Source organism: Sinohyriopsis cumingii, unplaced genomic scaffold, assembly GCF_028554795.1.
Source record: "Sinohyriopsis cumingii isolate HCF-2022 unplaced genomic scaffold, ASM2855479v2 utg002414l, whole genome shotgun sequence".
Taxonomy (NCBI): domain Eukaryota; kingdom Metazoa; phylum Mollusca; class Bivalvia; order Unionida; family Unionidae; genus Sinohyriopsis; species Sinohyriopsis cumingii.
Window position 1 is genome coordinate 562,065 of NW_028316202.1, and position 26,749 is coordinate 588,813.

Below are 26,749 nucleotides of genomic sequence, written 5' to 3' on the forward strand. Positions count from 1 at the left end.
ATCGACGCTAAAGCAAAGTTTAAGTTGTATGCATCAGATGGCACATGAATGTTCTATTATGAACATCTGTCTAAATGAATCCTTGATATAAGAATTATGCATTAATAGGAATTGTTAACCTTTCCAAGGCTCTTTTACGTATGTTAATTGTCATAACTTCATTTTATATTACGCTTAGTCTCTGTCTTCCTTGTGAGAGCTGATGTTATTGCATATGGTGTTTTGTTCTTGCAGCTGCTTATGATATGTTTGCATGTTGATAATTGATGATCACTGTGGTAACCACTTTATCCGTTATCATTGATTATCAAAACTGTTTCATTCGATGAACCGTGTTTACACTAGTGGAACACCTCAGTCGGCTCTTTTCAAGTACAATGCTCTTATGTTTAGCTGCAATTAACTCAAGGATATGGGTAGATATATTTCAAAACTGGATTGGTGGATATAATAAGTAATGACACAGATCAATAGATATGTCGCTAGTTTAAACCAGTAACATATTAACATGTCAAAAGTATGAGTTGACATTCTTGGCTGTATGCAAAGAGATACATATGAAACGACCAAAAAGCTAATCGGTGTGACAGTTACTCAAAATACAAGTTTATCTTTAATAAAGAATATTTTTCTAATTTCTTGGAGGAGATCTTTTGCATAATCAGATATGTACTTTAATAACGAAAGTGTTGCATACATTTGTGGACATAAGGGGATTTAATTGTTAAGCGTATATCAAGAGGAGGAGCTATCTTCATACGAAAAGCTATATAATGTTGCTAAGACGGTGACAATATGAACAAAAATGTAAATATCAATGGTAGCAATTTAGCGTTGGTAGAAAATTTGTTTGGTAGTTGCGAGTGCGAAGAATATTACATGTCAATAGAGATTATATTGATTAATTGTCCTAAGCGATGATACAAAGAGCAGCGTAATAGTCATATGTATTTCTGTGTATTTTACAAACCGTCCAACAATACGGTGTTTGTGTTATTTCTTTCAGTTTAGGGTATGATTTTACATTAACGATGAACGTTCTCCATGACATTACGTAAGTAGGCATAGTTGAAAATGTCATGGGGTGTATTTACAGTACAAAAATATATTTAGTTTATTGTGGAACATCAGGTGATGTTTGTCTGGAAAATATCATTGCTGTAGGAGGTGAATTATAAGCTAACCATATAGTTTTATCTATTCTTTAGCACTGCGGATTCGACAAAACGTTCAAAAATGTTAATGCGGTAGTGGGAAAATGCCTGAGGACATTAGTATCACACTCGTTCCATCCTAATATTTCAAATGGGTAAGAAAATAGATGGCAATCCTTGGTATGCAACACTGTATTTAAATACTGATAAGAATGTCATAGATGTAATAAATTATAGCATGCATTTCTGTGTTGATTAATACAAAGGCGTTGATTGTTTGAAGCTTTAAATTTTATTATATAAATAATAATGAATGCCCGAAACAAACTGATTGTGCTGCTACAAGAATAATTCTAAAGTAATTATTATTTTATATAAGTGGCAAAAAATAATTCACGTATGTGAATCCATGCAAGCAAAAAATTTAATGATGATTGGAATAACGTTTTACAGTGTATTGGGCGAGATAAAATGAAATTTAAGAGGTAATACAAGTTATACTAGTTATGTTAGCATATAAACTATGATAAGTAATAAAAACACAATTCGTAAAAAGAAAATACAATTGTGGTGAGATAAGCTCAATAATGTAGATTAAGCAAGCATATAAACATACATAGACTGCGCGAGAATATATATAGGGACGTCTTTGTAATGCATCCTAATAACTGTAACTGTAAGAATAGAATAACCATGGAGCCATTGAACCAGACAAATTAACCAACAAATTAATTTATTTTAGTTAAAGCTTTATTTCCTTACCACACTCTGCCACAGACCCACGTTTATTATTTTAACAAGAATATATATCGTAAAAATTTCAAAGAAATTCCAATAAGTTGTAGATATATTTGTGAACGAGTATAACCCGAATTCTGTTATCGGGATTTACAGGCAAACAAGAACCAAATTATATTCCGATTGAATTTTGCCTAATGAAAACCAAACATATTTGTTGGTGTGATCTTGATAAGCCATCTTCGCGTCTTGATTCAACTGCTAATTTATGCAAGACACGTGCTTTATTGACACACATTAAGCCATTCAAAATTGAATCAAATTCATATCCACTATCGTCAATAATACATTTGTCATAGTTTATGTTTAGCATAGCTATCTGACTAATATTTCTCGCATCAGTAAGAAACTGAAACGGTGAAACGGGATTATACTCTATTCTGGGCAAAACAAATACATGAAGTAAGGTTTTCGGTAACAACTTCTCTAGAAAAACTTGTTAGAATTGTTCATACCATTAGTTATATAGTATACCGGTCTTTAAATTGTATACAATTATCAGTCTATTTTTCTTCGTCACGGCTTACATCGTGCATGTTTGCTCACTGTGCATTTGAGCAGCCTCTGGTACCTCTAGGTTATTTTATAACTTTTTAAACAATTGTTTCTTCATTTATGTTCCTAAATTCACCAGAAGACTCCTGAAATCAAAGTTAAGGAAGTTTTGTTTTTCACCATGATTTGGCTTATATATTGTCAGTATGCTCCGCAAATTAATATAACCACGTCGGTACATTGTAGTAGTTCTTAATATACTTTTTACTAATTTATTTACTGTATATTTTCCCCAGTGTGGCAACATTCCTGTTAATATCTACTAATTCAATGCAACAAATAATCAACATTACTATATGAGAAAATATTCCTACCACTAGGTGAAGATTTATAGATATGGACACAGTGTATTGATTGACGCATGATGGCACGAATTAGATCTTGATGAAAGCAGAAGAACAACAATAATGGAAGTGATTACATAGTCCAAAATCTGTATGTCCCGTGTGTAAAGTGGCTTTAATGCCTTAAGCGACAAAACGTGTCAAACGTCGGGTCAAATTGCATATTGATCGATAATATAATTTTATTGGTCTAATTCCAGTACTAAAATAGTTCTTTATTTTTTTTATTGACTTCTATTTTGCCTCTCTGTCTGCCTGTCTGTACTTGATCGATGTTTTACTCCTGTATATGAAAACCTCTTGTGTCAGCTACTCGTTAGGGATTTACACTGAATCAGCGTACAATGAAAATCTCACCATTCGTACAAATATCATGTTGTGGGAATGACTTTCTCTCTCTCTCTCTCTTTATATATATATATGGTTTATTGACATTAGCAGAGAGACACCTACCTGATACTAAATATACTGACATCAATACATCAAAGTAACATTAGCAGAGAGGTAGCTGCCTGATACTTAACATACTGACATCAGTGCATCAAAGTAACATTAGCAAACTAAGATTAAAGTCTCAATGTAGAAAACTAACCAAGCACAGTTACAAAAATCTCGGAATATATTCATATTTAGTAGTATTGTTTCTTCTCTTGTAATGCTGACTCAAACATGTACTTGAACTCCAAATCAGTGGAAAAAGTTTTTCTCTACGTAGCTTGCAATAACGCAGAAAATCTTGCCTTGTTAGTCCTGCAATGATATAAAATACGTGTCTTCCCTTATTATCTTCGTCTTCTCTCTAAACCTGCGTTATAATTCATGATCCTTGGTTTCTAATAACTAGCTGGCATAAGACAGGAAAACCATGTTCGAAAGTGTACTTGGGATAGCAGAAATGTCTTCAAGTATGTTGCTGAAAATGCAGCTTTGGAAAGATTTGATCACGTTCCGATAGCATATACATGGGTGATCGTGGTTTTAATTTACCAATATGGTACTCAACGTCGAAACCTAAACGAAACAGCTGAGGTTCCAACAAATAATTTGCAGTGAGACTCAGGGCTAGATTATCTGATAATATGACCCAGTTTTTTGTAAGTAAAGCGTTCTAATGAATGCGCGTATTTACATATTTATGATATGTGTACAGTTTAAAGAACGAAACGCACACTGTATTCACACTGGTGAACAATATATGATGAAACTACATCACTTCGAGCTCCGTAGCTACTCAAGCTTTCACCTAATATTGGATATATGCATATTTACTAATAGGTTTAAAAGTTATAGCTTTATCGACTAATGTTCAGTGGATTAATATTAACTTTGAAAATATGGTGAATAACAGAGCTTTCAAATCATAAATTCCCAGTGAAGTTTACAGTAAACTGTCATGGAGTTGGCATCATGGTGTAAGTTTCTCGTACACTAATTAAGAGGCGTCAGAACGTAACAAATATATGTTATAGCACCAAGAGTATTAGAAGCCTTTCTTGATCAAATTAATTCCAGATTTAACTGTTATACAGTGGGGATATGCAATGAATATAGATCTGATATAGTGTGAAAAGTGTATACTGAATCACTGGAGTTGAAAGACTGTATTGTATTACGTGTGACATATGAAAAAGACAATACATTGCATATCCCTGATCCAACCACTCTTCCAACGTTCCGGTTTTGTTTTAATGTTAGAGACCGCATGCTGGAGCCAGACATTTAAGTCAGAGTTATGACCAGTGAAATTCCAACATTTTTATACCCAGTCTCAAAATCCTCATCCTTGTAATGTTCTTAAATTAGGATAATCTTTGTTATTGTACTCGGTGTCAAACGTATCACAACCATAATGTGCTTAAATTCGAATATAATATGTAATAGTAATCAGTGTCCAAAGGATGTCACAATAAAAATGCAATTGTATGGTGCTCAACAAACCGTCTTTTTGACTATCTCTTACTGTATTTCTCTCCTACGTATTCCTCTGATCATTACCTTTTACTTTTTATAGTAAATGCGACACATCATGTTTTGTGTTTTTATGTGGTACAATTTGTGCTATATATTTATTATATTCACATATCAGTACATATTTTATGGAAATCTTATCCGAAATTAAGTTGATATTGATATTATAACGTTCTAAGCATGTATTAGTCATATCCAGTGCGTTAGCTCATTGGAGTAAACTAAATGTAGCAAATTATTCCACACCATAAAAGTTTGACGTTTTCCAATTAAATGTATTTTCATTTGCAACGTATACCGCGAAATTATACAATGCACATTGAACAGTGCTTTTCCTATCACCACCAGGATTTGCTTATTAAGATTTCACGTAGATAACCTGTAGCGAACATCAGTGTATTTGCAGATTTTCTCACACCGGATATATGCTAGGCAAAATTTGTTCGTTGGAATAAGGTAAGCTATACGTTCGACCTGATGGTAGTATCGAATAACTAACAACTTTTGCTATCAAACTAGCATATTCATTAAAGACTATCGTGCCGGTAATGACATTGAAATACGACCTGGCAAATATTTATAGATGGATACATATTAACACTTAAGCCAAATTTAATTTTTAAAACTGTGAACTATGTAACAGCCTTATATGCTGTAGTGTGAAAAATATATTTGAAGTGGATTTTGTTGCTGTCTTTGCCAACTCAACAATTTAGTTTTACTGATACTTACTTTGATTCCAAATGCTCTGATATATCAACTCTTTTTTCGACAACGAGGAAACAACAGCGTCATTTAGCTATAAAATAATAACCAAATCGATATAATTTACTGTACAAATGTGGTGAATACTACATGTTATATGTGTGAAAATATATGATATACATATTATGCACAACACACGGAATAAATGAAGATTATGTATGAAATCAATACGTACACAAACATAATCTGATTACATATTTTCATGTCTTGTGCACGTTTTAGTTATTTTCTCACACACATAACGTATCCATGTCTGCAGACCATCTTAAACTACACAAAGCGAACTTTAAAGACATTTTAGGATCTATGGATTCTCAGCTGAACTGAATTTCCTAATGTACAACTTCTGTTTTACCAGCATTCAAAATGGTTATCACATATGTGGTTGAGTTTTCCTTTCGAAAAGCTAACTCAATTTGAAGCAAGTTTCCATTGTGTCGATCATTTATCACCATCATCAACAAACAACCAACGTTCTATCCACTTGAACACTACATATATCTAAAAGAAGGAACGATGACATACTTATGTTTTTCCCATCAAATCGAGCTTTTTTATTAAATACGTAAACATTATAAATTTGTCGTTCCAAGCTTCCCTCTTTTTGCCAGTTTGCTCAAGAAACGTTAGAGATGACATGACATGACCTTGTCCATATCATATAATGTGAAATATACACAATTCAATCTCAACAGGGCTGCATCATTTTAAACAGCTCGTCAAAGAGATTGCCTGTATTTCCAATGAACATTGTGAACATCATTAAAAACTTTCTGATTGGACCATTATTATTCAACATATAAAAACCGATTATATTAAGTGTTATAAATGCATTGTTTTTATAAAAGAAATCTTATCCAAGGTAACAAGGCTATTAAGGTAGCTGGGATGCAAAATATGTCTAGGTATAATATATATGTGATAAGAAAAGTAGATATAAACTTGATATGACATTAGTTTTGAACCGGTAACTTTGTCTAAGTTAAAACAAATTTATGTAATGGGATATTTAGAAAGTGTGGCTTCACATAACATACTTCTGTATATATTTACGTTATGCTACTGGTGTTTATGTTGTCTATCAGCCGTTACAACTATTTAAAATATGCACACACTGGGGGAGATATAAGCAGGACAGAAATTTAATAAACTGAACAAGGAACAATGACCACATATTTTAATATTTTTCTTAGAATCATCGTTGGACTTTATATTATCCTTAATGTTATTGCATACAGTATATAAAATGTGCTTAACTGCACATATTCGAAAATTAAAGAAGAAGAAGATGATGCGAGATAGAGAGAGTCACATGAAACAAGTAATTAGAGTGAATGTATCATGGTATAAGGAAAAAAATCCTGCACAAATTTGAACAATAAAGCTTCACATGTAGGTCTAGGAGAAAGAAAGAAAGAGAGAAAAGTTAAATAAAGGGTGTAATCATATTGATTATGCAACGGTATACGGGACATATATAGTTTGGAATCAAGTCGAAAAAGTGTTACTTGTGATTATAGGCAAGAAACGTTCCAACGATAACTTGTGTGCAAAAATACCTCTTCAAACAAAAATAGAACAATACATAAATTATTATAATGCAGATATAATAAGTAAATAATAAAATATGTACAGTACGAAAATACAAATGGAGTATGTCGGGAATATTAAGACAATTTAAAAATAAATAAAGACTAATTTGAATATATAAAGTGTAAGAGACGGAGAAAAAATATACAGAGCATGTTTAGAAACATAATGATTTTACAGTGTAGTATGTTTTGATGATATATTGAAATACTCGACTTTATTTCCCTTCGAAAGTGTCACTTCACATATGATCCAGTAACATGATAAATTATATAATATAACGGCAAATAATTATTTAACAAATAAAACTTTGTATCTTGTTATGCGTGCCGTGTTTTATTTATTATTTATTTTACAAACCGTGAACTGTGCACTCCTTTCAAGGTTCTTATTTATGCTAATGTCGGCCACGACGTATATATGGAATTGGTCTAAATTGTATTTATTGTATCTATCTCATCTGTCTCATGCCTACACTCTAGCATATGAAATGCATCAGCAACACACAAATGAACATGATAATGATCACTCTGTACGTGGAAATAACAAGAAATTTGAAATGATCAGCACTGACTACCATTGAATTCATAACAAATACAGAAAGAAGATATGCAGAGTCATCAACGTAGAAATGTTAGTCCCCTCGATATAATATTGGTATGATATACACCAGGATAAGGGAGCTTACACATTTATTTTAATTTTAATCTTCTGATTCGAAATGTTTTGATTATATCGAATTTTCGTGGATCATAACCAAGGAAATTGGTTGTAAAATTGGTTTGTTTTTGATGTCCCTTTCCTATATATAAGGCATATAGTTCAATATATTTACGTCTTCGATAATGCCGTTAAAGCAACGCATCGATTACGATTCGGAAGCTATACATACTGTTTTGTAACGGCAAAAGTCACAATAATCCCTTGGTTTCCTTGATATACGGTTACATTATAGACTGTGAAGGTGCAATTTGAATTATTACATTGCGTGAGTCGTGCCAGTATCCAAGAATACATAGGTTTGCCTAACTCCACGTCACAGTCCACTCCAAGTTTTACTCATTTATAAAATTTGCGCCTTTACTTGATAACTGTACTAATATTTTATTGACTGGAGGTAGCATAATACATATCATGATGCACACTTTTGTCTTGAAATGCCAGCTAGATGATTATATAAGTGATGTTCAGAATCGCTACGATTTTGGGTTGCTTGTTCTATGCTTTGGTCAAGCTGGAACATTGGCAGAGGTCATTCCATTATGAATTTTTTATATTGTGCTTTTACGGAAAGTCATTTCTCTGGCCGACAAATTTTTAACCATATTGAAACAACTATCTACGGCCAATACGTGTTAGCGGGCATCAAGCAATCGTCTTCACACAAAGTCTGTCTGATTACAAACAAGTGTGAGGTTGCAATGTATGAAATATATGCGTCGTGGTGTGATATAGTGGGACCCGCATAGTTATTGATTAAACGAATTTTTGGTACAAAGACAGAGACAATTAGACAACAAATAGTTGCAGTATTCAAATTAGAGGTATATAGAATGGCAAGTTTTCTGAAGCTGACAGTTTTAGAAGAGTACAAAATGACACTAGAACTATGCCATATCTTCCACTCCTGAGGGTACAATGGAATAATGTTGTTTATGAAGTATGCAAATAATGATATCACTTTACCATGCACAATACCTCGTTTTAGCTATTTTTAAAGTAATTATTTTCTGTTTCTAAGAATTAAGTTATACTTAGTTATATAACCTAAATATCTTCATTTAGTTGTTTCACATTTTTATCACACTGGAAAATAGAACCATCTACACAACGGAGATTGTACTATGACTATTTCTCTCCCATCAGATATTTCAGATATTTCATATTTGGGAGTTGCTCAATCACGATTGTTTTCAACCAAAATCAAGTAATAATTTATTATATGTAATGAAATATAATTATAATTGTTATTATATTACCATTATTGACTACCTTTGTATTCACGTCTTTAAACACATTCTTCTTTTGTAGCTGCGCAAGATAGTTGTTATCGTTTGTCAGTCCAGTTTCCAACTTTTTCTCACCATTGCTATAGTCTTTATCAGTACTTTTATAAATGCAACATTGTGCATATTATCCTCGTTTATAGTAAAATATAGTGATTGTTTAGAGATGTCTTTATTTCATTCATGTCACAATACAATTCTGATATTGCATTAATTGTCCTATCATTAGCGTCTTTTTCTTATATATAAATATTTGTGACGCTTGATATATAATCCTGAGCTGATACAACACGATCGGAACCATCTTAAAAAATGTTTACATTTTATTAGCATGACATATATCACTGAGATATGTTTGTGTACAATATCGTCTGAAATATTACACTTATTGCTACATAATAGCTATAACTAATATACTAACTGATTTTAACTATTGTTTACTGCAAACATCGCGGTGAAGAAATCATATTGTTGTAGTTGTAGCTATTTCGCTTACTTAGTTTAAGACAACAGAGAGGTAAAACTCTTTTAAATATTCCCTGATTGTTTGTACAATACAAAGTGTGCTATCTAGCATGTCTAAAATAATAACTATTTTTTGTTTAGAGTCTACCCTGCTCTATGGTATCGATAAAAGAACTATGTTATTATTAGCGTTCGGACAAATAACAATTTTTGTTTCAAATATTTATCAATCTCGTTTTTTGCGTATTGAGGTGTGAAGTGTTAATATCAGTAATGCATTTTTCAAATTCAAGTCTAGGAAGAGGTAGAGAATTAACGACTACTACATTGTCTATATTGTTGTCAGTAAGGAATCAAGTAAACCCCCACAATATTCTTGTCACTAAATTTTACATTCATTAGGAACTAGTCTTTACCAGAAGGAACCATTTGTTTTCCATATTATGTTCTTTCAAATTTCAACAGCTGTTAATTTTTCCATATCGGTAATACCGTGAGACCTTAAGGCACTATATTCCACTCCATTTAGGTTTAATTCTGCTAGAACTTGTAAAACAATATTTGCCGGTATTTTAAGCGCACTACATTGACTTCAGCCAATGAATGACATTCATATTTGAAAACAATGGCAGAGAGTGTACTTTAGTAACGTCTCACCATGAGAAGAGGATACAATGTCGCTTAATATGCTTTGCCAGTGTTTCGAGTAGAGAAATGACAGCTGATAGTATAATCAATAAACATTATTTCGAAATAATTTATCATCAGTTGAGTTGCATGCTTTGCAAAAGAATAATATAAGTTCAAAGAGAAGTCAATATATGTATTTTCCGATGTGCGCATAATGCAATATGTCACAAAATCTACCATGAATGAAGACATGCATACTGTGATTTTCTAACAAAAGAAAAATAAAAAGAATACGAAGTGAAAAAGGAATGGGGCAAAATGGATAGACTGACAGAATAAAGGAATTAAAAATCCATAATTAGACTTGAATAATATAATTACTTGACATATAATAATTTGTTTCTGAGTAGGAAAACATAGTATAACCCAACATAATTCAAGTATAGCAAACGGCATTATGAATGCAGTGAATTAACAGATACACCATTACACATGCACACAGAGATAGCTTGGAGTGGAATATGCTCCATTTGAAATGGGCTATGACAGACTTACGATGTGGCGATTGCGGTAAAGTGAAAACTTTTAGGAGTTACCTGCTTGAGTTGCAGTGTGTGATAGTTAACTTTTAAAACGATAACTTGGAACAACGTCTTAAGGATAACAAATATGTTACTCACTGTTGTATCCACTATAAAATATACATTATTCGTACATATTAATTGATAATATCGGTAATATATCATTTTGTCTAGTAAATTATGCTGAAATCGATCGAAGATAAGGAAGGCTGGTATTTACTAGGTAGCTGCTTTCAAATCCAACACGTCTGCGAAGATGATTCATATGTTTATTTGTCCGGCATCTTCTCTCTCTCAGACAAGAAAACATATACACAGCACACACAGTTGCGCTCACCTACAAATGATTTGTTTGTCTGTGGAAAAAAACAAACAACAAATATATTCAGCATAATTTTAATCCACTCGGTATATTATTGATAGGATCTAGTTTCTAAAAGAAAACTTAAACATTGTTATTGGTTTGAGGTCTAACGCCAATTCTCAGCCATATATGGCGGCCAGCTAAAGTGGTGGATTAAGAAGCCACATTAAGAACATCAGACCCACTGGAAGCTACTGGCAGCTTTCTCACATAGATACATCGGCCTAGCTGGCGCAAGTGAGATATCAGTGATCGGTAAGGCGTCAGAATTCGACCACTCGGTCACCCTGTTGTCCAAAGTTACAGACTGAAAGGTTTTACTTCTAGAATGTCAATATTTTAGAATATTGTAAATCTCCATGCAACAAATGCAAACCTCAATCGTTGGTTGTTTGCGTTATTCTTAACAGGATATAGCAAGTGATTACATTATTTAAATTCAGTTATTTAGTGGTCAAAGATTATATTGTGTTCGTTCCCAATAGCCGCTTGGGAATTTAGCACCTTAGTGAGTCCTAGGCGGTATGTCGCCAAACATAACCTACAGCAGTAACACTACACACACGTTTTTCTATAGCTGAAAGATGACTTTAAGTTTGAGATTCGCATTCGTTGAAATATGTTGTGTGAATATAAATCATCGATCTTTACTTTAGTAACACTCCTACTTGTTGCAAAAAATATAAACGATAGGGTACGTTTCGTGAGATCTCCATCCTAATTTATATTCAAAGTCAAAACATAATGCTAAATAAATGCAATAAAGGCAGAAGGCTTAATGGCCGGTGGTTTGTTTTCATGTTCTGCACCAAGACCACCATCTTCAATTTCCCGCCTTTAATTCAGTGGCCATGGGATAGTGTGCTGTTTTAACAGTTTACCAATGCACTTTATGATTTTCAGAATGATCAATGATTTGAGAAACATCCTTTGGTAACTTACCAAATTTATCCAACTCGTTGTAAACGCGATATCGACGCTTTATTATTTTACATTTTTTCGAAGAAAAATCACGTTCTACTTTCTGAGAATGCGTTCTCTTTCTGGATTTTGAACGAATTTGTCAAATACTGACATTAACATATAGTTAATGTATGTTCCATATACATTATCATTCCCCGAGCACAATCTATTGAACGATGAATATTTCGCCTTCTCTACCCTTGATTCATTTGCCAAAGTCCTAAAGTATATCATGCGGCTTCTCTGTACAGTGACGCGTCACTGTATAGTTCTGATACAACTCGAGTTGTTCTGTCATTGAATGCAAAATGCCGTAGTTTACATACGTATACAACAGAAGGTACTTTAATTATTCCTCGATTTTAAAACTTGCTAAGGGCTTGTTTTCGCCGTTACCGATACAGATAAAATAAAAGGGCATATACATATGTTTGTCTTCATCACATTGTGCTTCTCTTTATTTCTTTTGGTTTTAAATAGCATGTTAGATGAACAGCGCATAAGTCGTATTTTTGACTAAGAGGTTTTGAGCATTGTCAAAGAGAAAATCGGGAAAAAAACAAACAGTTCTTTGCTAGCGAATAAAACAGCAGAGCTTTTCTTTTGTGTTATATAAGACTCCATAATTTCGTATAGCTTGACATTTCTTTAAGCAAATGTTGCATGTAATGATGCGAATGAACCATTCAAGTGGTTTCGTCTCCTAAATAAACGTAATTCATGCTGAGATAATCACGTAACCACGCAAAGATTATTTAGTTTAGTGATCAACTCATGTATCATTAGGAAACGAACCACGCAAAGTATGGCCCTGACATAAGCATTGCTTAAAAAGTATTTCTACAGACTGTTTCCCATAAAAACTAATTCATAACTTGACATTACCGAATTTATTTCTAAACCCCTGTAGTAACGGGTTTGGAATAGAGAGTTTGTTCAGTAAACAATAACTTGTTCTCTTTATAGAACTTTCTTTTAGGCGTTTGTGACTGGAGCTATAGTTATATTCCTATAAGTATTCATGTAAAATTAGCCCTTCGTCCTATCTTTAAAGAGCGTTATTGCCATTAATTATTTAATGAGGTTTGGGTATTTGTTTGTCTCATATTATTGTGTGAATCAAATTCCAAATAACGGTATACTGCTTTGAAAGTCCGGAAACAGTAACTTATCATCATCAATACCGTCATGACCAGTTATTTTTTATTATTGGAAGACACAGTTTCACAGCTGATGCCTTCTATCCTATGCATTGGATGAAAGGATTTATACAAGTTGGAACAGTTTTCTTTTGCTGTGTTGATTAAGGCCTGTTAGGTCGATCCGGGTATATTTATAATCATGCGGATAAGTATCGTCATGGAGTAACAATCTAGAAAAATGATTTGTCCATAACTTAAATTGAGTCAAGGTCGCATATAACTATTCCGTCTGCTTCGGTCCTGTTTACAGCTATCATTCCACCGAAATAGCCTTTTCAAGTTTTCTGAATTGCTCTCTTTCGTATATTTCTTAATAGGCATACAAACTATCCAAAAAGTTTGTTCATTTTCGTATTATTCGCGAATGGCAGGAATCCCCAGCCTCATCACCTGCCAGTCGAGATCTATCCTCTAAGTTTATGTCCAATTTCCGTATGCGATATGTTTTGTTACGAATATATGTGCACGAGTCATGTAATATTTATATCTTGAATAGTAATTCTAATATCGACATTTGTCTTTCTTACTACCCATTGTACATTTATAACTGCATTGCTTATTATGCCTACGTATTACATAATTTGCTGATCATCGATGATATCGACCATAACAATTAAGTGAAACTTACTTTTCTTATTATATGGAACCATACCTAAAGGAGATATGGCATGTTTATTAAGTCTCGCTGTCTTCATAACTATTAATCAGTTGGGGTCAAATTAAACTGACTGTCCACAATAGGATAAAGCGTTTCAAGCGTATAGATTGCTTGAGAAAATATTTTATTTACACATTACAAAAGTAGTTTTAAAAAATCCCTATATTGTTATTACGTTAGTCACGTAGGTGACTAGTTCAAGTCAGGCATAGTTGATATACAGACATAATAAAATTATAATAATCGCCATGAATGTATTCCACCAGTGATCTTTGTCACTGCAAAAGATGCCTAGACTAAGAAAGTAAAACTAAGTTAGGTAAAGTGTGTACACCATGCGTTTACTTATTTCGTAAGTTAAAATCAGCCAAAATGCAGTGTTGTCCTTGGAATAAGTTATATGACCTCACATTATGGCGTTATTAAATGAAGAAATGTAAAATAGATACATATCCACTTACTCAGACGAAACGTTTGTACCAGTGAATGAATTTATTTGGAGTCTTCTACGATTAATTGGAAAATTATTGTACGTATAATGAATCCGGAAAATTGGTAGATATAACATGGGACCTATTGAAGGATTTAATAAGTCGCATCACATTTCAATAAACATGTCGCCCATTTAAACCAGTAACCTAGCAACATTTCAAAATGTATGAGTTGACTTATTTGGCTCATTGCCAATAGATACATCATAACCAATACCAATAGATGAAATAGGTAGAGAGACAGAATCTAAAAAGTTGTCTAATTTTTCTATAGGTATATTACACTTTGCTTGTCATCAGCCATGTAATTTAAGGAGAGTGAGTGGTACATAAATTTGAAGACTGAAACGGACAAATAGGTAATTAATATTGTATGACGAAGAGCTATTTTCAGACAACGATATATATATGTTGTATTAATAACTGAGACGATTTGAAAAACTACGAATGTTAATGGTGAGCAGTTGTGTGCTTGTATAATGGAAAAAAAACATTGAGATTAATCATTTGATAATTGCAATCCGGGAGAAAACCTTGTTTCATTAAAGTAGCTGCTGATAGTTAGACCAGAGTTATAACACTAGAAGCAGAGTACTAATCATATATAACAATTGTTTATTGTGTGCATTGAACCAATTAGACGGTGAATTTGTTATCAAATGATACTTTTGATATGATAGATGAATAAAATAATGTAAATACGGTTCAAATATAACGAAATCTGTGTAGTAATGGAGAGGTAGAAACAAAAGAATCAGTGAATACAATCTCTCAATAACTTGCAAGTGAACACGAGAAAGTTACTAAACCAACTCGATTTTTTATTATAAAACGGTGCACTAACGCTTCTTTCATGAAGATTTTTTACTTACAGTTTCACCGAAAGAAAGTAGTACAATGCAAATAACTTTCCAAGGTGTAGAAATTCAAATTCTAGGTGTAGCTAGCAGTGGCTTCACTGATTCTGTGTTCCTTAGCATTTAAGAAAGCTACGAAAGCAAATAGCAGCTACTTGCTTGCTATATGGCAAAAATAACAAAAAGGTGGAAATTGTAATGCCTGATATAATTAGCACTTTGTTAACTAAAAGCTTATATTATACGCATGTCGACAGAATCTAAGAAAATACTTAGTACAAACTATCAAAAATAAGCGTTTAATAAATTATGACATGAAATTTCATTTGTACCTGAAAGCGTATAAATGCAATAACAACACTTTACTAATTTGATTGGTTTTGTATACAATTAGATAGAAAACCTAGTGAATTAGGGCAATTCAAAGTATAACTTGATTAACCTATTTAATTCGGACTACAATATGGTTTTACACTATGCATCAGAAAAATAATAAAAACATTAACAAGTTTAATATAATTCATGAAATAATTTATTTTCCTAGAATACAAGGTAAAACACAAGGTAAACGAACATTTGAAATGACATTACAATATTGTGATTTCAATTCCAAATAATCTTTAAGATGCTATCCCAAGTCCAGGAAATCCAGTATATAATGTGCTGTTGTGCTAATAGTCTAGGAAGAGCTGATGTGCTAAAAGTATTGATGTATCATAATTGTATAATCCAGAGTGCCCTTGAATAAATTCGCAATGATTCTAAATAAATGATATAGTCTAAAATGTCATTGATCACCCTGCTACTCACAAATGAGCAAATGTTAAATAAACAGCTCCTCCTAAACTGCATCGGAACACAACTGAACCCAATTTAAAAATGAATACAACCAGGATACAATAAGACAACAAGGATGTCAATGATCACCCTGCTACTCCCAAATGAGCAAATTTTAAATAAACAACTCCTCCTAAACTGCATCAGAACATAACTGAACCCAATATAAAAATGAATACAACCAGAACACAATAAGACAACAAGGATGTAGATCAAACGCTTACCTCCAGAAAAAAACCAGCAATCAGCAGGCATTGATACAATTCAAAGATTTAATTAAACTGAAATACAATAACTCGAACAAGTTTATAGAAAACTCAGCGTAAAAAGATATGAGGCATATTTCTACCTTATAATATGTACAAACCATCAAACATAACTTATATTGGTTTCTTTAGATAATTACAAAGTACACTCAATGCATTTTGTTGGTAAACATGTGCTAGCTCATGGTGCCCGTTTGAAACAAAATATTAAACATCAAACAAATATTGAGAGACTATGATATGATTGATTGACTCAGTATCGACGCTAAAGCAAACAATGTGTATTTTAACAAACCTAATGATGATAAACCAGGAAATAATCGAAATTAATATACATACGTGTCAATGGATCCAAACGTCGACAATCTATGTTGATGGTCCATATGCTTTTGATTTCCTTAAATGGATAGAAACATATCTAAACGAAACAAATAATCCATGATGTCAACAAGTGATGGTTGACAAATTTAAAGAATCCAAATAAATGATAAGGTGTTTGCAAGAACATTTTAATGGTTATAATTTTGCACCTTGATCTTACTGCTGCTGATTTATCGCTACTACATAATATATTAATTTCCTCGATCTGTAAGCGATGCATATGTATAATCAACGCCAAATCTGTTAATCTTGAGACGGCAAATGTCTGTTTATTATAAAAACAATTGGCTTATGACACATTTCATGAACACATTCCTTTCCGAAAAGGCGTGCGCGACATTTTCCTATTCACCACAGCCTGCTGATTATTTTCGATCAGGAATTAGTTTTGCTCCAGAGTGAGCAATTTACGCTTTCCCCTTTTCCGCCAATAGTAAAACTTCCACTCATGTTGCCTCCGTATTTTAAAATAATGGGTTATTTAGCTCTGACAAATTATGGTTAATGTACTTCTCTACTTTAACAGAAGAGAGTTAAATCTTTCTTTCGGGAACAAAGCCCAAGACACGTTATTGGCTTGTTCTTTACTAGTCATGTCAGTCAGCGGGTTAGTTTTAAATGAATGTTTTAATACACATTTCATGTAAAGGTCTATTTAAGAAAGGATCAATTTAATTTTTTTTCTTGGTTTCTGGTCCAGAAGCAAATCTGTTTGCTTGAATTTGTTTCAGGTTTCGGTGCCATCTACCAAGACTCACTTATTCGATGGTCAAAGCATTCCATACCGTATTACATCTGCTGGTTCTTTCTGTGAGATTGGCGATATAGGTTTTGTCAAACAAGTTGATTAAAGCCGTAATATACTTCTTGCTGTAATTCGTGTGCAGAAGAGTATCGTCAATATAATTACATTTCCCATTCCTTTTAACAATTTGCGCATATGACGGATGCTGATGCGACTGAAGTGATTAGTACGAAAGACACAAACTTCAAGTTATATAAATATTTTGGGGTTAGGTATGTCTTTAACGTATGGCATAATCGGCTTTCAACATATGCTAGATGCAATGGTCATGAGACCCAATTTATAAATGTTGTTTCCCTACCACGTTTAAAACATTCCATATTTTCCACCGGCTCCGCATCAAAAACGATAGTTTTGCGAAGGTCAGTACAAAACAATGTTTCTGCCATCTTTCATTCTGACCAACACCAAGCGGAACGGGAAGGTGTAGTGTGATGGTTCAATTACCCTCATGATGGCATTTTACCTAATTTTAAGTCGATTGTTAGAGTGTATTGTATGTCCTTTAAGTTTGATTGATTGTGAGGTGCTTACGTCTTTTTCATGCTTGTTATCCTGTCCTTATACAAATTAGAAAATCTATTTGAAAGAATGATGCTGTACAGAAACACATGCTAATATTAGCTACTACGTCTTTTCCCACCTACATGGGGAAGTCAAGAGCAATTTCGTTACTGGGGAATACGTTTAGTTTGCCACCCGACTCGTCTTCGATGACCATAGTACATACCATATTCATCATATCTATCCTATCATTTGCTCAGGCATTACTACTTCTCGCTTTAACTTATTTGCATGAAATATTCCATATATGTTCCAAACTATGTCCATTCCTAATATGTTGTACATTTAGCCTTTCACCAGTATGACATAAAATGACCCTTTACGTTTGACTTACAATGTGCCACTACTAGAGGGAAGATGTATAAACACTTTATCACCTACTTCGAGCTCCACGGTTACAATATTTCGCACATTTGCCAGCCGACATCGCGAGTTCCTGGTGCAGAATTATCCTAGAACAATACAATGATATACCGTATTCCATATCTAAAGGTGAAAAAATTGCTACCATCCGACGTGGTAAATTCTTTTTTACATTGATTCTTACCACCGGTTTAAAATCTTAGGAAAGGTACCGGTCACATTGTTCTCCGATGATGAGATCAATGCCAATTTTTGTCTTTGCTATAGCTTAAATTGATCAGGCGAAATATCTGTTAAGTTTTCTGAACCTTAGAGTCCATGGAGCAGTTGTTTCTTATTATCCACATGTGACCTAGTTTATTCCGCTATGCTAGTGGGAAATTGAAAATGTAACAAAGATGGGGTCTAGAACACTCAATATTTCAAATTGTTACGTTGTATATGGGATAGTCCATATATATTGCTTCGATGTTTCATTTCACGACACACGATGAATTGTGCGATTTCAAGCCAGACATTTGGTTATCTCTAAGAAGTCTCCGAGATACCCCTACGTCTACACACACGGTGTCGAGTGAAACCTTACCGTCCTAACCACCGCAATACTGTTTGCTCACAGTCTCTTCGAATTGTGGAAAAGACAATAGATACTCAACCGAATAACATGACTAAAGGTGTTTGCACACGTAAAAGAGAGCTATATATATATATATATATATATATATATATATATATATATATATATATATATATATATATATATATATATATATATATATACATTCTACCTTTTGGACAAACCCTTTTCCACACATGCGGAGCATTCCCTGTCCATACGAATAGCAACCTTCCAAACTATAAAACTCTCTCCTCATAAGCACGTTTTCTTGTTTCATGTGAGTGCCGTGTCTTTACATTGGTTTTGGAAACAAAGTGTTAGCGATATAATGTTCTTGTGCAGCAATGTTAGAGATACTTGTGAAGGATATTTGCCTCAGAAACAGATACTGCTTTTACCGCATGTTTTTTACAATTGCGTTTTGAGATGAAGTCTATTTGACTCTTTAATGTTGTTTAACCTTACCACATTTAAATCATCGTTGTGGACACGTACACGTTCTACTTACTCTGTTATAACGTTCTTCTTTAATTCTACCTATATGCATGTTTTGAAACACATGACTGCATCTCTGGAATCGTTTAATTATTTCACACAGAGCATACAGAACAATTGAACATTCAACCTTTAATAAATTTATTATGTCACTATTTAACCAATATTATGAGTGTGTGTGCGTTTGTGTTATAAAATGCTAATTAGGTGGCTCACAGTGCTTTCCTTTTTTCTGCAGATAAATGTTTATATATATATATATATATATATATATATATATATATATATATATATATATATATATATATATATATATAAAGAGAGAGAGAGAGAAAGAGAGAGAGATAGATAGATAGATATATACATTGATAGATGTATATAGGTGTGTGATATTAATTATACTATTCATTGGTTATACTAGAGAAAATTGGCATCATTGCCAATATATGTACATTTGCAAAATTAACTGTTCATATTTTTGCTATTAATATGAATGCTGTTAGTCATTTTATTTGTAAGCATGACAATGAAATAACGTGGTTGATGTGCATAATTATTCCGTAATTGGTGACGTAATTATGATCAGTATCATTTTATACTTCGATAAACATCGGAAATATTTGCATGAGAGGTACATTTTAATCCTATTCATAGGGGTTTTCTGGACGTACACGACCAAGATAAGTGGCTGAACGCATGTACCTCTTTATGCTTGTTTCCTACATCCACATTTATCTTCAATTGAACAACATATATCCTACCTTCAAAGTAGATATGTGTTATGCAAAGGCCATCAAATCACTGCTGGTTACATTTATTCCTGGATACAAAACCAGCTGCATATTAATGCAGTGCATTAGTACAATACGCTTTTGTCATTTGATGTGAACACTGAGCCAGCTTTCCAGTTTTTGTTTACATTAGATATTTCGTTTACATGTGTTATTTTAGTATATTCTTGTAGTTATATCTAAACCAATTGTCACAGCTGCATACGTTGAGTCAGTTTTACACCTTGGTCAACAAATTCTTGCTCATATATGGGTATGTATGTATGCATATATACATATATATATATATATATATATATATATATATATATATATATATATATATATATATATATATATATATATATATATATATATATATATATATAGATAGATAGATAGATAGATATATAGATAGATAGATATATATACACACACACACATACAGAGAGAGAGAAAGAGAGAGCACTGTAACCGGTTATATAATGGAGAGGATCCCATTTCCACGAGCGTGTCACTGCGGCTATGTCTAGTTAACCGGATGGAGTCCATAGCACGCCAAGGGGTCGTACCGGCATAGCCACAACACCCTATTTACACTGGAGGACTCCAGGTCCACCACACAACCTTCAAGGACGAGAAGCTGATACCTGGCCATTTTCCTCTATTATACCTTCCCATGTCATACTCAGTTCCAAGAATGTCACGTGTTTGACACTTCTAGACCACAGTGTAACATTAGGCCTGAAGTCGGTGTTACATGTGCCTCATTGGATTAAGACAGATCGATGCATGCAAAAAGAGAATTATGAAATACACGCCTTACAGTCATATTGTAGAACAGTGCATTTAATCCCAATTCAGTTATGGAATATATCTTTGTTTTATCCCAATGCAGATTAGAAAACGGGAAGTGTGTGGTTAAATCTTCAAATATACATTAAATATTGCATAAGTTCCTTCTTCCATTACTGGACGATATATATTAGTACACAGTGGTCAACACAGTTTGGGGAGTCATAGCTCAGAAAGTTACAAGACAATCGCGCAGTAAGAAATTTTAATTAGTTGCAAAGTGTGTCTTACGTAGGCTGGTCGGCTGTGTGTGGATCTGACAGTTTCCTTATACATATATTAAGGACCTGCAAATTATATTAGTCCAGTCAGAGTTCCTCCTGGAAAACTTTCCATTTAGAGGATAAAATTGTAATTTAATGACAAATTCAAATGCACATTTATTTGAAATATAGTTTTTTCTGTTCTCTTGTTTACTGCATTTATTTTATCATTCCATGTAAATCGAAGGTTTAAAGAAATCTTTTTAAAGAGCTACAGTGTATCAGATGCTTCTATGTCCTAATTGAAGTTGAGGGTAACGATTTAGGATTTTGTTCTAGGTTAATATTGAATTATAACGTAAACGAATGTACGTGTGTATGAAAGCTGTTTTGAATGTATACATGAAGAAAAAACCTCCTGTTGAAACAAACATATATTCCTGATACAATATGTGTTGCGTTCGATCTCTCACTATATCCTATACTGTTTGCATGTGGGGCATATGGTGAAATCAAGGCCTACGATGTTCTAAATGTCATACCACATTACATTTGTTTTATACAAAAGTGTTTTTTATTTTAATAGTGTCAATAGGTAAATACAGTTATTGATGATAATTGATATTTCTAATAAATATATGATTATGTCATTCCTAAGTGTGGTTGCTGATATTCCTTGTGAAAACACATGGATTTAATCACTAATCTGACCACCTACTGAGTTTATATAAGTCCACTTTCAAGGCGTCAGCTGCTAGGATTGTGTAATCGCTATTCATTAATAATGACGTGTCGGCTGCAACAATTTCCATCAAAATGCATTTAAATGACAATATATTTTACTATGGTACAAGTAAACGTGGTCCAAACATTGATTGTTGGGGCACATTTCTCCTGATATACTGATATTAAGTACTGCTTATGTTTTACGATATTTTGTTGATGAATGAACTAATGCAATATAACCTTATACATAAGTGAGAACTTTGTTCATAGTAGCAAATTACTAAAATAGCGCAGACTTATTCAGTGGAAAGATTTAAGTGTTCCCGCAGTAAAATCAGCATGAGCGCTTCAATGTTGGAAACCAACACTAGACACGAACATGTTATATTCAAAGTTGTTTTACCAGAATAGACATATTGTCTAATATCATCTCGGTTATGTATTTTGATTTCTGTCAGTGTGATGCAGGAGCTTGAGTTATTACATCTTATGGAACATGCTCCTGTTATAGTGCGTCTGAATAATTATACAACATATGAAACGTGCTCTCGTTATAGTACATGTTAATAATGACACAACTTTATTTGCATTTTGTAATTTCCTTTCCGCTGATAAGTGTTTACATTAACGATGAACATACATCATTATGTCACGTAAGTACATGTAGCTGACCATTACATAGGTTCTACGTACATTGGCACAAAACGGTGAAGTTTGTTTGTGAAGCATAAGGCGACGTTTGTCTGGAAAATATTAATTTTGTATGAGTTCAACGTGAACCAGCTTTATAGTTGTACCTAACTGTATATCATTACAGACTCGACAAAACGTTCCGCACGTGTTAATCTGGTAATGTTGATAATGGATGACTACATTATTACCATAATCGTTGTATCATATTATTTAAAATGAGGAGGAAATTATTACTTGGCAACCCGTCTTAAGCAACAATATATTTTATTATGCTTAAGTATGTCGTCACTTTTATAACATCTAGCCTACATTTCAGTGCTGATTATTAAAAAAGGTAATAACTGTTTGAAACAAACTTTGAATACACAAATAATAATGAATAAAACTAAAATCGATTATTGTATATATCATTGTCACTGTGTGATAAGACATGCATACCAGCACGTAAAAATCAAAAATATATTTCAAATGTTACATATCGATAAAGTTATGTTCACTTCAGAAAATCACCAGAGGAAGCCGTTGAAGAAAGCCAAGATGATTTATATGTGTTCCATTTCTTGTTTCACTTTGAGGTATAAAACGTCAATTTCCGCGTGATATTACATTATTTCACGAGTTTGGTTATGCACTACATTATTAGGAAGTCAAACATTTCATTGTCATATATAACTCGACTTATTTTTTCGCATATATATATATATATATATATATATATATATATATATATATATATATATATATATATATATATATATATATATATATATATATATATATATGTAAGGAGTATGTGGACTCAGTTCCAGTAATAGACAAGAATGATCAGTAACGAGTTTTCTGCAGTTCAACAAATATGGCATGCCCTTAGAATACAAATTTAAAGATTGAACTTTCGTTATTGCGAATTAAGTCCGATAAAATCATACAATTAGGGATAAAGGTCTTAACAAGTCTTCTTAAGATCAAACTTCTGATAGATGTTAGTTCCTTAGTTGAAACCGAAATTAATTCCAGCGCTGGAAGTGTTGATGTGCATATGGTTGGTCGTTCAGTGATGATGTGTAACGTTATTGCAAATGATTTACATAGCGCAGAGGTTATCGGAGTAAACATTAAGGTGCTCCCGAGTAAAATCAGCATGAATGCTTTAATCTTGGAAACGAACACGAGACACAACATTGTTGTATTAAAAGTTGTATTACCATTATAGTAATATTGTCTAATAGCATTTCGATGATGTATTTTGATTTCGATCGGTGTGATGCAGGAGCTTGTGTTCTTACATCATATGGAGCATGCACTTGTTATATAACGTCGGAAGAATGCTACAACATATGAAACTTGCTGTTGTTATAGTACATTTGAATAATGATACAACATTAATTGCATTTTTTTCTTTCCTTTCAGTGGGTAAGTGTTTACATTAACGATGAACATAGAGCATGATGTTACGTAAGTACATGTAGCTGACCATTACATGGGTTATACGTATATTAGAACAAAAAAGTGAAGTTTGTTTGTGAAGCATCAGGCGTCGTGTGTCTGGAAAATATTATGTCTGTAGCAGATCAGTGTAAGCCAGCTTTATAGTCGTGAATAACTATATAGCATTACAAAATCGACAAAATGTTCGGCACGTGTTGATCTGGTAATGTGGAGAGTGAGTGACAACATTAGTAAAATAATCGTTGTATCCGAATATGTGAAATGAGGATAAACTCACTATATGGCAACCGGTTGTAAGCAACACTGTAGGCAACCAGTCGTACGCAACAATATCTTTTAATATGCTTAAGTATGTCGTCGTTTTATTCAGTCTTGCCTACATTTTAGTGCTGATTATTAAAAAAGGCAATAATTGTTTGAAAAGTATCATTTGAATACAAAAATAAAAATGAATGAATTTAAAATCGAGTAATGTACATATCAATGTCATGGTATGATAAGATAGGCTTACCAGCATGTACACAATCAAATAGATATTGCAAAATGTACAGATTGATAAAAGTTGTGTTAAATTCAGAATATCAACAGAGGAAGCCATTAAGCGAAGCCAAGCTGCTTTATATGTGTTCATTTTCTCGTTTCTCTATGATGTATAAAGCGTTACTTGCCGCGTGATATTACATTATTGCTCGATTCTGGTTATGAATTACATTATTATATAGTATTTCATTCCATTACCATATATGATTCGACTTAATTATTCGCATTATATATATATATATATATATATATATATATATATATATATATATATATATATATATATATATATATATATATATAATCGATGATCTCAATTCAAGTAATATACAAGAGTGAGAAGGAACAGGTTTTGTACGATTCAGCAAATAATGTATATCCTTAGAATACAAATGTAAAGAAAGAAATTCGTTATTGCGACTTAAGTCCGATAAAAACCATCAACTGAAAGATAATAGTCGTAGCAAGTGCTAATGATCAATTATCTGAAGAAACTTCTTTAGCGGAAATCCAAAGTAAACCCAATGCTGGAAGTGCTGATGTGCCTGTGGTAGGTCGTGTAATGGTGTTTTGCACATGCCATTTTGTTAAATCACAATAATACAATTCCAAATATATCCTTATTTGAAATTTCACTATAAATGCAAGTCTCAATTTCCAAACATATTATTTCTTAAGGCCACGTTGTATATCCAGTAAATAAATAAATTTTAAAAATAAATTCCTGCCCCAATAAATCACCGAACAGAACAATAATACAACCGATTATGCAAAGACCTTACATCACGAATTAATACTTTCTAGAAAAATAAGAGTATGTAGTCTTCTACTTTAACTCAGGTCGTTGTTAGCATTTTCTAAACAATGACTATTATCTGATGGAAAATATCTTTCTAGAATGTTCCTAATATTTTCAAGATAGAACATCAGTTATAAATAAAAGGTCTGTTACTAAGTTATAACATCGGATGTGGAATATATAAGGATAACCATGTATATTTATCGGGGCATTAAATAGCCTAGGCCGTGACCCAAATACATATTTACTTTTATTAATAATCATCCCAATATTCAACACATACATGTAGTTTTTAAAGTATCAGCCTCGGATGCTGGAGGCCACATCATTTAGACATAAGAGAATAACCATTCCAGCTGATCATTATACCGCGGTCATCAGCACCACAAGGCCAACAATGTCAAACACTTGAGGAGTATGATCAAAAAACGCAGCCAAGATTAAAGACAAATAATACAAATCAGTATTAATGAAATGTTGCAAGAGGATATTAAAAAAGAGATTTCAAATAAAAATATGTTATCAGCACCAACGATAATCCCTTAGACTTATCAGAGAGAATTCGATTTTGATAAAATGTCTATAATGGGTTCGAACAAAAGCAAAAGCTATGACATTAAAGATAATCACTGTCATATTCTTGCTGCAAAATTCGAATTTTGGAAATTACGCAAAGGTGGACTGTCTCCTAATTGTCTGATACCCAACCAGAAATGAGAAATATAATCTGATTTTATCCACGTGTAATTGCTCTTATGAAATTCCCGCATCACAATGGTATGTTTTTTTTATTTTGCCGTACGAATGTTTTACTTTTTCTGACACTGTCTTTAGTGTAGTGTTTCAAGGTTGCTATTAAATTTCCGTTGAATCTTTAATTAAAATCGATGAATTTAGTTAGGATATTTTGTAATAATTTAGAGACATGAACGGTATTAAACGAGATAAACATTAACAAATGTGAGAGTATGTTGCATGTGGCATTGTTAAAGC

The 26,749-nt window shown here is 32.8% G+C and overlaps 1 protein-coding gene across 1 annotated transcript in view; it reads left to right on the plus strand.

The window, feature by feature from the left end:
* Positions 1-26,354, plus strand: part of LOC149770756 (E3 ubiquitin-protein ligase TRIM56-like) — an 87,486-nt gene extending 61,132 nt beyond the window's left edge. The window contains exon 8 of the mRNA XM_089949163.1: positions 24,379-26,354. Within this exon, the coding sequence (XP_089805289.1) occupies positions 24,379-24,417 (39 nt within the window). The 3' untranslated portion in view covers positions 24,418-26,354. The remainder of the gene's footprint in view (positions 1-24,378) is intronic.
* Positions 26,355-26,749: the final 395 nt, after the last annotated feature.